This window comes from Saccostrea cucullata, unplaced genomic scaffold (assembly GCF_032062105.1).
Source record: "Saccostrea cucullata isolate Sc308-1 unplaced genomic scaffold, CSIRO_AGI_Scuc_v1 ctg741, whole genome shotgun sequence".
Taxonomy (NCBI): Eukaryota; Metazoa; Mollusca; class Bivalvia; order Ostreida; family Ostreidae; genus Saccostrea; species Saccostrea cuccullata.
Genome location: NW_026927006.1, coordinates 169,188 through 183,542, shown reverse-complemented (window position 1 = coordinate 183,542; position 14,355 = coordinate 169,188). Strand labels below are relative to the sequence as shown.

Genomic DNA, 14,355 nt, shown 5'->3' with positions numbered 1-14,355 from the left:
GGGCAGTGATACATATAGAGAGTAACCATATTTCTGTTTAATTTTCTTTTTGAAGGTTTTTATCATATGTCAGAAGGTCCTCCATATTAAACTGTTTCAGAGTTAGTGCGCTTGGATTTCTACATCCATTTGTCACAGATTGACAATTTTTGTAGTAATCCCTGCAATAACGGAAACAGGCTTCAACATAGGTATTTCTCTTCGTACAATCAAAGTACTTGATGCAATCACGATAAGGCTCTACGCAGCATGGGCGAATAGGGATCCCCGGTTCTTCTGTCTGGCACACGCTCAAATGAACTGCAGCTATGATCATCAGATTCAAAATAATCTGCAATTGTTAAAAAAAATAGCTGTTGTAACATTTTTAAAAGTTTTTTTATGACCCGTCATGCCCTAACAAAAAAATACTATAGTTAATTATAGTTTTCTATAGTTTACTATAGTTAACTATAAGGAACACTTCAAATGACGCCATGAAAACTTTGATTTACTATAGTTAATATTTTGACACTTTGATTTATTATAGTGAACACGTTGACACTTTGATTTACTATAGTGATACATGTAACTAGGAAAACTTTGATTTATCATGGTGATCACTATGGAAACTTTGATTCACTATGGAAAAACTTGGATTTATTAGAGTTATAACTTTGAAAACTTTGATTTACTATAGTGATAACTTTGATACTATGAATTACTATTGTAAACTATAGTTAGCTATAGTTAACTATAGGAAACTATAGTTAACTGTAGTAATTTTTGTAAGGGTGAATATGACTGAGGCATGTAGGGTTTTTCGTGCATGTCCGTGTTCCGTCCTTCCGATAGTTACATATTCAAGAGAGCTACATCATTTTTACCTTCACCGTTCTTTCACCTTGTCCTCACTTTTTTTTAAAAAGTAGTATTTAGCTTAATTGTCAAGGTCATAAATCATTCAAGATAATATCATCAAACTTTATATGCTGATAAATACCGGTACTGATATGAGCTATTTAACTGCATCAACATTTTTTTTTAACCTTTGCATTTCCTTTCACCCATTTCTTCTTAAATTAATGTCCAGCTTAGTTTGTTTTTTTTTTCAATCAATCAGGATAATGTTACATTGTATCAAACCTCATATGCTGACACATACTAATGTAAACTATTCAACTGCACAAAGGTATTTGACCTTGAATTTTGACCGTTAAGCTGAGTTTTTAATAAACCTTCGGCGTTCATGCAAATTATCATGCAAGCCAATCGATTGATCTCATCATGAAACCGAAAAATAAGTTATTCCTTAAATAGATACTGCTGTAAGCTTTTTAACTGCTGCAAAATTTTTACCTTGACCTTTCCTTTGACTTTGACATCGATTTTCTTAAATAAGTGTTAAACTCGGGTTTGTGTGATATACAGTTTTTCAAAAATCTGTTAGAATTCAAAAGGTCAAGTTAATATCACTGTCGTATCTAGAAATTTTGAGAAAAAAATCCACGCGCGTAATTTTTCAATAGATAATTCCTATCTATTTTCAAAAAACCAGAGGAAAATTACCGGTACTTTAAAAGGACAAAGGAAAATACTTACCTTCATTTTGCCGTGTTCTCTATGGTCAAGTGTTCAAGATTCTGAAACTGTTGACATTAAACTCGATGATAATTTCATAGATTGTACATAGTAATTTTGAAATTACATGCATTGAAATAGCATTCTTCTGAAGTAAAATGTCATTTGAGAATTTCGACCCAGACATTACATATTACTGGCTTTTATTATGTGTTGTCAAATATAACTGACATGAAATTGCCTATAATATTTGACTATTCTCGGAATTTTTCGTTTAATAACGTCGTGATCTTTATTGTCGATCACCATGCAGCTCAACTGAAAAGATTTAAGATAATGTGGATATAATGGGACATCGAGTCTGCTTTGGTAAACGGGGTCCATGGGTCACAACACTCACATGAATAACTTTAACTGAACATTTCTCTTTTTCTCATCAGTAGACAGTACTCTTTTTCCTATATATTCCTATGTGAAATCTAATTAGCTATTTCAACCCTTCTAGTTTAAAATGCTTCCAAATAATTACGAATGAATGTCTTTTTGTGCCTGAAAAAAAAATACCCCATTGTCCTACATTTTGAGGAGTAAAAACCAATCGCCCATGGCATTGTTGCATCATCCTGCCCCTGGGTCACGATTTGAACAACCTTGTATATGAACTATCTGTGAATGTTTCCATTTATAAATTCTGATCGCGTGGATAATACGTGTTCTTCAAATTCTTCTTCAGATTTTTAAGGATGCTCTGCAAACAAACTGTGGACAAAATTAACCTAGTGGTTCAACGGATGTTGAACATATGTGTCAAGTTCTCAGATGAATGGACAGACCGATGATCAGGAAAGCTCATTTACCTCAGATTCTTATGGGCTACTACTTTGGAAGGGGCACCGTTGCTCATCATAAGTATAAACATGGATATACTACTAGTAGTTTGTTTCCTATTTCATGGTTTGAAAAAGGCACATTTGCTTTACATCAAAAGAAAGCATCTGTAAATTTTCCTGCTTTATATACTTTTGTCAAAATTTGTTCATATCAGCTCAACTCTTTCAGAGAAAATGAAAATGTTCAAATAATGCATGATGGGTGATACTCACTATGTCTGTAATGAATATGTCCCAGGCTACTTCAGATGTTGCACCTGACTACAAACATACTCAGAGAATTTCAGAAGCTATGATAAAAACGCCACTTTCTCCTGATTTAGGACATCATATTATGACTTCGACTCAAAAGATACAAAAGAGTGTCATCTTTCTAAAAATTTAATGATCATTAATTATTTCATGCATTCATTTTGCAGAATATATTGAGTACACAAAATATACCATTGATTGTTGAAGACTAAGAGACCAAAAATATTTTACATTTTACACAAATATTTACAAGTCAATGTACATTCAATAAGTTACTTCATTTATGTTTCAAAGTTTACAGCCATGTTATCATTGAATAATTAAGTATGGATACTATTGCACAGCCTTCAGTGTTTGTCTATGGGGTAATAATTTTTGTTGCACTTTGCATGCTTATGGTTGATATCCAAAACTTTCTGTTTCTTCATCAGATTCACTTGTCTATGGGTAGCATTTATTGTTGCACTTTGTTTATAGTTGACATAAGTTTGGATATTTCTCGGTTTCTACATCAGATACACTGGATGATGACCTTCCGTTTCCTATCATGACTAAAATGGTTTGACTTGAAGATATCACTCTCGTAAAAGTTAGCCAAGTTTGAAATGTTTATTTGCCTTGCCTGGAAAAACAAAAGAAAACAGTTTTTCAATAACTTATTTCCATCAAAATATTATAATTTAAAGTCTTAATTTAGTAATGTTTTGCACAGAGAATTTCTGCTCTCAATTTTCCACTCTGCAAACAAAAGCAAACAATTTCAGCCTCCATCCTGGTTTTATATCAGACACTCGGATCTAAGAGAATATGAATATATTTGAATGTACAATTTTCTCATGTATATAATGCTTTTCAATACCTTATCAGCCAGGTCTTTCTCCGAGATTTCGATCTGTTCCTGCTCCAGTCCGTAGCGGTTTCTCTGGAAGGTCATCTGATCCTGGGCCAGTTGTTTCAGTATAAACAGTAGTAACTCATTGTTGTCCTTCCTGAAGGCAAGGTATCGACCAAATGTCTAAAACACAAACATTAAGTGATAAAAGGTATACAAAGAGGGTTTACAACATGGAGTAAAACCTTGCATTAAGAGCACTGCTATGAATAATGTTCTCATCCCCTCACAACTGAGTTGGAAGGGATGAAATCTAATTGAAAATTCATACCAGAAAAGTTTAACTTTCTAAAATCCAAATTAATTTAACACATCCTTCGACGTCCCATCCTCAAAAGAGTTAGAATTCTATAGTTTACCTTTCTCATGGACCTGGTAACACTGAATTTCTGAGTGCTGATAAAGCTCTCCAACATGATACGGATGGCCATATTGACGTCGTCTTCATTGACATAGTCTCTAAGGTGCATCTTGGCATGAGCTTCAGCCATTCTGATCATGGACTCGATGTGTCGTACTGTGATAGGAATACTTCCTGTTGACTATATAAAGAAAACAACTTCACTATTATAAAACCAAAACCTTAGAACTTTTTTTCCTAAATCTATTAACTTTAAAATAAAAAAATACTCCTAAAGACAATTGTACTACCATCAGGGTTTTGCATTTTTGCATTCTAAAATGAATTTGAAATTAATGTGCTATACACATAGCATCCATGTGTTAAATCTATTTTGGCTGTTCATACTTTCATAAATCCTTTAGAAAACAATTGTTTATGCAATTATCGTCCACTTGTACCTTTTTTACAGACAAATTACATTCTTTCAGATACCTACCATAGACTCCCTTCTGAGTTCTGCGTACATCTTGGCCACTCTATCCTGGTCCATCTGATGTAGCTTGGGGTGGACCTTGTTCTTGCAGTACACAATGTACTTCTTTAACAGTTCTTGAGGCACTGGCTCCACTGCTGATGTGGTATTCAGGGAGTGCTAAAGAAAGACAATAATGCATTCAAATAAGTATTGTCAACATACAATTGTACAAAATATGCTGTTAAGATTTGAAATATTCCAACTATTTTTTTAACATGTAAAATACAAGAGAGACATAATATTTTTATAAGGAAGTACAGTAAAACCACAACTTTATATCAGATATATATTACTTTACAGACATCATCTGTTTTCTATAGATGCTGAATAAAGTGACCATTGAATTCCATTCTCAAAAGCTAGATACAGATATACCACTGATTGGATAGTTTAGCTACTACAAGTTCAAATGCAGCCCTGAATTCATGAAATAAAGTCCATTTCTTACCAGATCTTCTTCAGTCTGTGTGTCTGCTGCATTAGGATGGTGCTTCATGTGACTTCCTGTGACAAACCTCGCTAGTCGCTCATCCTACAAAACAACATACTTATAGAAATTTATCTTACAAAGGATTTGGAAAAGGTAAATACAAGATGGAAAGGGCTTTATTGTCACAATTACTTATAGCTCTTTCATGAAACACAATGGTGTTTAGCTATATGCAATGCACGTCTTTCATTTTTTTTTCAAAAGGAGTAAATAATTTCATGAGCTAATTAATTGTAAGATATTTAGACAGCAGAATCAGAAATATACACATACCGTAACAGGGTCCACTGTATCTCTAACAACACACAGAATATCAAATCTGGACAAAATAGGTTCTGTCAAGTCAACCTGCAATGGCATAAAAAAATTTAAGATCAACCATTTTAATAAGTTGATTTAACCCATCTTTAGAATCAGTTGCCTCATACTGACAAGTTTATCAAATTGTCTTCATGTTTTCTTCCTAAGATTAAAACATCTCAAGACAAAATGTCCTTTTAAAATAGAAATTAAACGTAAAATTTTCAACTTTATACCAACAATTTACGAGTACCTGCCTATCGGATTCTTAAATCAAACTTACGTTTTCTGAGAAGGTCAGTGAGGGGTCGTATCTGCCACCGATGGGATTAGCAGCAGCCAAGACAGCACATCTAGCCTGCAGGGAGGTAACTATACCAGCCTTAGAGATGGATATACTCTGCTGTTCCATAGCCTCGTGTATACTGGTCCTATCTGCATCATTCATCTACCAAATGCAAAATTTAAACCTGTACAAATGTACAACTTCCTCATATCTTATTTTATTTACTTGTAAAAATACCATGAAAGTGTAAGAACTCTTTGAAACCTGAAATATGAACTGAAGCCACCAGTTCTATTTACTGCACATTGGTGTAAATATCATTTTGTATTTATTAAAGAAACTCAATTTCTTCTGCATCTGAAGTTCATCAACATCAATTTTGGACTATGTCCCCCATACCTTGTCAAACTCGTCAATGAGACACATTCCTTTATCTGCCAGCACAAGAGCACCTGCCTCCAGGGTCCACTCCTTTGACACAGGGTTTCTCTGTACGTACGCCGTCAGACCCACCGCGGAGGCTCCCTGACCCGTTGTGAACACCACACGGGGACCAGTTTTCTCCACGTACTTCAGGAACTGGGATTTGGCGGTACCTGGGTCTCCACAGATAAGTACATTAATGTCCCCTCTCACTTTGTGTTTACCACCAGGATTTTTGGGTTCCCCACCAAATATGGCTAAGGCCACCGCTCTTTTGATGTCTTCATGTCCATAGATTGATGGAGCCATACTGGCAAATATCTGTGCAGATAAAAGAAGAGGATGATGCAAAATATTTTCACAAAATAATGTTTCCTCCACTGTTTAAGGAAAAAATTAAAAATTGTACCCTTTCTCCGATTCTCTCATCTTTAGAGAGCTGTACAATGGCTTTGATGTCCTCATCAGTCAGAGCACTAACAGCTAGCTTGTCATCTTTCTTTGTGATGTAGTTAGCCTGAATCACTGTGGCAAACACTGGAAATCCATTAGCTGTGTTCAGAGACCCGTCATAATTATTGTGGTAGATTCCTGTCAACTCCTGAAAGAATCAAAATAAATGAAATAATTCCCTACTTTCTCAAAATATTTCACTCCACGTAAGCATTTCTCTTCATCCTTGCAGTGCCACAAAACTGGTTGTATCTTTCAAGTTATTAACAAAATGGGCTATTCTGGTTTGTTTTTAAGGATACACCAAAGGTTTCCAAAGGACAAAATTTAATTTGCTTGTAATTCCCCCATTAACAAAGATAACATATTAAAAGTATATATCATTTGAAAGCTTGTTAAATTTACTATTTAATGATCTTAATTTAAATTTTCATTTTTATCTTATTAAAAAATTTTTGTTATTTTAATGTAAATATTAGTGCATTCATATTTTATAAATCAACTTTTTTGTATTCCGCCTCTCAAAGTCAAAATTTTGCCTCAATGTAGATTAAAGATTAAACTTTAAAACCGTATCTCAGATTTTTGATAAATATTTTTATTCAAAAATTACATCCATTTGCCTTTCAATGTAACCAATTTATTAGCCCAATTCTACATTTCCCCCAATAATTCAAGAACTGAGCAAGATATCAAAAATCTGAGATACGGTTTTGTAAACACACATTTGAGACACATTCTGGCCAGTTTTCAGAGAAATTGGTCAATAAATAAGGGAGCTGAATCCTTTGAAATAATACCACTAACTGTCTGATCTTACTTTACAGTAGAGGGCAAAAACCCATTACACGACAAATTCTGCCAAAGCTAGAAATATATGACACCTTGGAGATTTAGCTTTGGATACCTGTCCCTTATCCATATTTCCTATGCATATTCACAAGAATGGGAGGTTCTGTTCTTTATTTAGATGCTTTTAATGAAGTAAAATAGGTTCAATTCTGAATCAGAAAGATTTCCCGGCAAAATGGCAAGAGCTAAGCTCCACCTCCTATTTCATAGTCATTAGTGACCTGTTAGATTTCCTTCCTTAAATCTAGAGTCCCTGCAGTTTAATTACTGATAGCCTCTGTGTGGCTAGTGAAGAATTCCCCAAGTGGTCACAGTGATTTATTGCTCCTTTCAGACGCAGGCAGTTACAGACCAAATCAGAAGCTTCAATAACGGCACATTCACATGTGTTAGTGTTTATTTTTGATTATTGTTAAATAATTAGAAAACCATTTAAATAATCAGCAAGAATTTTTCATGCATTATAAAGCAGTGATTAGCATTGTTTTCTTAGCCAAAAATCTCAAAATTGACAAAAATCTTGAAAAAAGCCTTTGGTGTATCCTTAAAGGCGGAAGGTTATGAATTTTAAATGTTTGTATGTTCACTTTTGATGTATTAGTTTAAAGCCCCCCCCCCCCCCCAATGAATTCAAGTCTTACAATCTCATCTCCTGGTTTACACATGTCCACCAAATCATCGAGCAGAATGGCGTCCTTAGACCTGGGCAGTCGACCCGCTGGTACAGTACCTGGGCTCTCCTGAATGGTCATCCTCTGGTAATTCTTGTACACTGTCTGAAATTAAGAAATATCAAGATCCTTAAAATCTTTGAAATTATTTAAAGCATATGAATTACAATAGAGCAGCTATTTCAAATTATGAATTTGAACACATGGAGTCATCTAAAGGGCAAATAATGAATCAGAAATACATACGTATCAATCAAAATTTAAAAATAAATGTGAAAACATTCTCTTCCCTCTCTACACTATCTCTTCTACATGTACACAGAAGCCATTCTGCAAATTCAAAACACCATTTGCTTAATTGTGCTTTAGAATAGGTACTACACTCCATACCTGCTCCATGTTAATTTCGAATGGTCCGGTGGACTGACACTCGGGACATGAGCCCGGTTGGACCTCCTGGTTCTGCGACTGGTAGAAAGGGCCCAGGATGTAGTTACACTTGTTACAGTCGTACTTGATGACACTTAGCTGGGGTAGGACTCCAGTACTGCTGGTCACCACTCCACTGGTTCTGATCAGCTGATTCAGGTGCAGCTGTCTGCAAGATGTAAGAATTTTTTGGAAAATTTTAAAATCTTTCTTATGCCAACAAAAATTACGCTTTCATTTTATCAAATATGGACATTTGATCCAAGATATAGCTAAACTTTTTCAAAATCATTCATTTTCTGCTCCTTAAGTATGAATTAATAAACAAAATACATTAGAAATGTCAAATCTAGGTGTTTGTATAGAATCATGAATTCATAGAAATGTAGAGGAACAAATGTTATATGTTTACTGTTACCTTAATGATCTCAGTTCCTCAATCAGTGGTAATTCTGCAATTCTGACATGAATTTCTTTAGCTATGTTCTCATATTTGGGATACATATTTAATACCACCTCTTTGGCAGCCTGAAAATGAGCAGTTACACATCTAAAATAAAATACTAGAAATTTACCACAAAGATTTTCAAAAGGAAATGTTCAGCTACACAATGTATTGCTAATTCTTAAGTAATATCTTTATAGCTTGCAAACAATAATGATAGAATCTCAAATTACAGATTTTCTTAAAAAATTAATTGAACTTAATAAAATGACGATACCTCATCAAAATTCAGCAGCATTTCAGCAGGTGCCTCTGGTAAGAAATAAGCCAGGACCTGTTCTACAGAGGCCAGCATGTTGTAATCTATCACAAGACTCTCTCTGTTGGCTGAAATTAAGTCAAAGGTGAGGTCTATGTTGTATTTTCTTACCAGTAACAAGAAGGCACATTTATCTTTTCTTTCCATGGATTTTGTCGATTCATATTTTAAGTAGTTTAATACTGCTTCTAATCTTTAGATACATGAATCCCTTACCTTCCACCATCTGTCTGATCTTCTCTCTGTAAACATTATGGCCCTTGGAGTCTACATATGTCCTAATGAAGTTCTTGAACCTGTTTTTTATTTCAGTCTTGGGACCTAACATGGACACCCATTCCCTGACTGAGTGACCTTTCATATCTTCTAGATTCTCAATACTCTCTATCATCTACAATACATGTAAAATGTCACTTGTGAGTTTCAACTGAATCAATTCAATATCAGAAATGACTATTTCATTTGATATTCAGACTGATATATCTGTCAATTACAGGAATACAACATACATCTTTATCTCTTTACCTTCTGAGATAACCTTATTAATCTCACAAATTTTCAGGCTGGTTCAAATGTAAAATTCTACATTCTTTGAAGTTTTAGACAGATGGTATACCCCTGTTTCTTGTACAGCGCTGATCTGATGAATCATAACTGTATCATACCTCTTCATCTTCCACCTCCCCTTCTGCGGCCCGTTCTGCTCGTCTTCGCTTTCTTGGGGCTGCATCATCCTCTTCATCAGATTCTTCTGCAAATCAAAATGAGTTATAAACTGTAACTTTAATCCATGCAATTTTTTTCCCACACACTATTTGTAATTACAAACTTGTCTTTTGCACTAATGTCTATTGTTTCACTTTGTGAATCTTTTTATAAATATTCCTTTCATGAAACATGTAATAGAATCATCTATTTTCTGCACGACAAACCTCAAATCAAATATTTGTACAAAACTTCAAGAATTTAAATCTAATAGGATCTTGAAAGCATCATCAATACTTGTGCAGATGCATAAATTCATATTTCTTTTACACAATTCTTTTCCCATGAATTTCTGAATATAAACTCTAATTCTTCCATTGCATACAACATTGGAATGCTAAAATTCACCAGTGGTAAAACTTTAGCTTCTGTTTGAATATTCAGCTCTCCAGAAGCAGAACCTACCATACATGAGTCCCCTCCTCATGCGCCCTGTCAGAACTCCCTCCTCTCGGTCCCTCTGTCTCATCTCTCTCTCCGCCGCCAGTCGCTGACCCTCCGATAATTCGGAGTAATCTTCTTCATCGTCCAGACCCTCCTGGTCAAATCTGTCCAGAGCTGGGATGGCCCGGTAATCCCTACAAAACAATGCAAATTATATAAATTGTAAATGTATAGCAAATTACAGATGAACTTTGATATCTCAAATACAAATATCTCGAACACCATATTTTTGTCAAAGTGATTTGGAAGTCCCGTTTACTTATTCTACCCTTTTTAATCCTGGATATCTCAAATTCTGCAATATCTAGAAGTTTTCTTGGCACCACTGAGTTCGATATAAACAAAATTACCAGATTTGACATAATTGGTTTAGGCCAAACAAAAAAATATCTTTGTTTACTGTTACATGCTGAAATAAAATAGGGTCGGTAGGTAGGAATTTTTTTTTATTTTATTGAAATTTTTTATACACAAATTCACATGAATTGGTTGAATTACAAAACAGTTTTACCATTGTATGGTACCTACTTTTGTTTGGCTTGTAATATGGGTGGTTTCTCGCCAACTGCCTTACAACTCAGGGGTGTGCAATTAAAAAAAAAATCAAGTACTAGCCCACAGGCTTGTAACAGCAATAAAGTTTAACTAGCCTGAAGTTAAAAGTGAGCAGTCCAAATATAGGGGCAAAAAATTGTAAAAACAAATATTGTAAAAAGTTCATTGTTGAGAAAGTCAGGGTCCTAAGCCATCCCTTTTAAAGTTGAAGTTTAAAAATTTTAAGAAATTATATTGTCTTCTCTTTTCTGAACATATTGTACTAGTGTAGCTCAATATCTAAAATGAAGCAAAATCATTTTATTTTCATTTCAAACCATTAAATACAATTGATATATATAAAAGTTTAACCACATAACACTTAGCTATTAGTTGATTGGGGGACCGTAAATAATGGAAAGAGATATCTGCATGTATTTACCATAAACAGAGGAATGGAGGAAATTCGGATTAGGAAAAAAACGATCGTTTTTTTTAAGTAAATAAGTCAGGTACTGCTTCAAAATGGATTTAGGTTAAGGTAATTTAAGAACAGTTGGAGCATGCTGCCTGGAAAATTTGCATTAGTTGGAAATTAAGTAGCAAAACAATGAGTGAAAATACCGTTTGTATTTCTCATGTATTATATGGCAATATGCATAATTTTAATTTTTACTACCCCAAAACGGTAGCACCGGGCATCAGGCGATGCTAGTTGCACACCCCTGCAACTGCCACGCTATGGTAAGCAAATTGCAACGAACTCGTTGGTGTAGAAATTGAACTCGCTGTTTTGTTTCTGTACTTTCAATTTTGATTTCAAAGATGAATGTAAAAGTTAAACTGACCGGCCAGTAACTTCCGGATTTTTACGACGAAAAAAAAGTTTGGGTCGGCGATGAAAATTAGGGTCGGTCGGGTAACCGTAAACAAACATATTTTTTTGTTACGCCTTATACGAAGAAGTCCTTACTGTTCCAAATTGTCCCCAAACAATTCCTCTCCATCTTCTTCCTCTTCCTCCCCGGCATCGTTTCCCATCAGTTCAGAGTCATCTTCAAAAGGAGGAAGATCTCTTCCTGGACTGGAGGTCAAAGGGTCAGTGCGGCGCCCCCGTGATCCCCTGGAGGGGCTGGTGGCAGTAGAAAATGGGTCAGAGGAGGTGTCTTCCTGTCAAAAGAGAACAATTGCGTATATTCTTATAGATGTAAAATTCAATAATTTACCCTAAAGCAGAAATTATAGCGAGACGCAAATTTAGCAATTTGTCCATAAAAATTGGTATTTTATTTTTAGCAAGATGTAATTCTAGCAATTTTAAAAAGCTTCTTAAAGAAGCTATTACAAAGCAATTAATTTTTAGCGATATATATTCAATTTTAGTGATCTTGGCACCCTCTCTAATAATGCCAAAATTCAATCCACGCTAAAAATTCTGCTTATACAAAACTTATTGCACATCATTTAGTGCAAAAGTTGATAAAGAAAGTTCTATTGTTAAGTAGTTCCTGCTATGGACTGGGATGGATGCCTTAATATATGAGAAATAAACAGTGCACTTTTGGTGTGCAATCAATACATTTTCTCCAATGGGTGGCATGCATACTGTACAGTACCTCCCTAGTCATCCATCCCAAATTTGTTCATTCAGACCATAAGCTACAGATGACTCTAAGGGGAATATTCAACTGTTGTGATCAGGGCTTGGCTGAAGACTGATGATAACGTTAGTCTCTACAGAGAGTCAGAGATAGGTCTGGTCTCGAACTCTATGAAAAAAAATACACTGCCTGTGGCCAATTCTGACTGTAAACATCATATTTACATTATTCATAAACAAATCTGTTTTAATTTTTTAAAAAGTTTTTACCTTTCATATTTTTAGATCATGCTCAGCCAACAGGAGGAACACATTAAAACCAACTTGCAATGATCGAAGATCTGACTTCGCTACTTGTTAATAAGATTGACCTAGCAATCAGTTATAAAAATGCATAACGATGTTTAGCTACGCTGTATTTTTCCTGGATCAGCATATACTTACTGCCATTATTAGTCTTTCTGAGGGTTTTCCAACCAAAACAATGAAGTCCAACCAACGTGACTGTTTTCGCGGGAAATATACCGAAAATGAGGTCATAAGCTCAACGGAAACAAACGAAAATACCCGAATGAAAGATTTTGTATTTCGATCCCGATGATAAAGTCATTCTAGTAAAAAAATCGACAATCGTCTATATTTTTCAAATTTTGTGATATACCTCGGATGTTTATCTAAAAATATGACATATATTTAAGTTACATTCCTTTTTAAGCGTCTTTTAACCAAAAAAGATTAGTTTTCCTAATATCGAGGAGCAGTAACTCTTCCAGGTTTAAAATTTTTTATACAATATGATTACTATTGAGTTACTGTTCATGGAATGCCGTATTCCCTCAAAATCCTTTCAATCATGCAAAGAAAGTTTATTCATTTATTTGTTTATTTATTTATTTATTTATTTACTTATTTTATTTATTTAATTAATTTATTTATTTATTTATTTATTTTATTTTTTATTTATTTATTTTATTTATTTGATTAATTTATTTATTTTATTATTCTATTTATTTTATTTTTTATTTATTTATTTCATTTATTTGATTAATTTATTTATTTTATTTTTTATTTATTTATTTAATTTAATTTAATTTAATTTAATTTAATTTTTTAATGTATCTTTTGTTAACAGGACTCGTCTTGGTCATGTTCTTTCTGTCTTAATGCTTAGATAAATTTGTTCCGAATGAGACGAGTCAACCTCCAAGGTTAGTTCATATGCATGTAAGAAAATTAACGACGTGTAATATCACTTGATCAACGTGTTATAGAACTATGTAAGCTGGGAAGCCAAAAGAACAAACCTTGGATTGGTTCCATGTAAAACGAAATCTTTTATCAGATGAAAGAGACATGGAAAATGTATCATGTCGGCGGACAAATAACAATAAAGACGTCATAATGATGAACAATTATGTCATCAAAGGGCGGTTCAAACCTGAACAGATTATGTACCTGAGACGCAGTTGACGAAATGTTGATTTACAGCCAAAGTTATTAATATAATTGTGCTGCCACAAATTGTTCACCCACTATCACTTTCATTAACATTCTGCGAGAGAGAGAGAGAGAGAGAGAGAGAGAGAGAGATATTGCTGATGTTTTTTTTTTTCGCATAAAAATCACTATAAGACATATTGGAATCATTTTTTATAATGCACTAAAAAGTCCGTCATTTTGGCATGCCAAAGCATGTTGCGAACAAATGTATTTAAACATTTATTCAAATTTTATATCATCGCATATAAAAAAAAATACTATATCCGGCATTCATCGAAACACCGGCATTATATTTCGTGTCTGTATTAATTTGGTTATTTTTGGATGATCTAAATTATTTTTTGCAATGGTCTGGCATTGCTTAATTCTTCT

At 34.1% G+C, this 14,355-nt stretch overlaps 1 protein-coding gene across 1 annotated transcript; it reads right to left on the bottom strand.

Moving 5' to 3' along the window:
* Positions 1–2,815: 2,815 nt before the first annotated feature.
* On the bottom strand, positions 2,816–13,048 carry LOC134273225 (DNA replication licensing factor mcm2-like). The gene is made up of 18 exons (XM_062755420.1): positions 12,928–13,048; positions 11,857–12,053; positions 10,311–10,483; positions 9,806–9,891; positions 9,357–9,531; positions 9,099–9,208; positions 8,795–8,904; positions 8,338–8,545; positions 7,918–8,052; positions 6,381–6,572; positions 5,948–6,292; positions 5,546–5,710; positions 5,236–5,310; positions 4,921–5,004; positions 4,434–4,589; positions 3,954–4,136; positions 3,562–3,717; positions 2,816–3,324 (listed from the first exon to the last, which is right to left on the bottom strand). Exons 1-18 carry the CDS (start codon positions 13,021–13,023, stop codon positions 3,214–3,216), a joined length of 2,757 nt encoding a protein of 918 aa, XP_062611404.1. The 5' UTR covers positions 13,024–13,048; the 3' UTR covers positions 2,816–3,213.
* Positions 13,049–14,355: the final 1,307 nt, after the last annotated feature.

Bases quoted from the DNA above. Each gene is read 5' to 3' on its own strand.
- LOC134273225 (XM_062755420.1), bottom strand. From the start codon at position 13,023: ATGACCTCATTTTCGGTATATTTCCCGCGAAAACAGTCACGTTGGTTG. The intron at 8,546-8,794 runs GTAACAGTAAAC...TACATCTTGCAG, and splicing joins GAGGAACTGAGATCATTAAG to ACAGCTGCACCTGAATCAGC. The intron at 5,005-5,235 runs GTATGTGTATAT...GTTGTTTTGTAG, and splicing joins ATACAGTGGACCCTGTTACG to GATGAGCGACTAGCGAGGTT.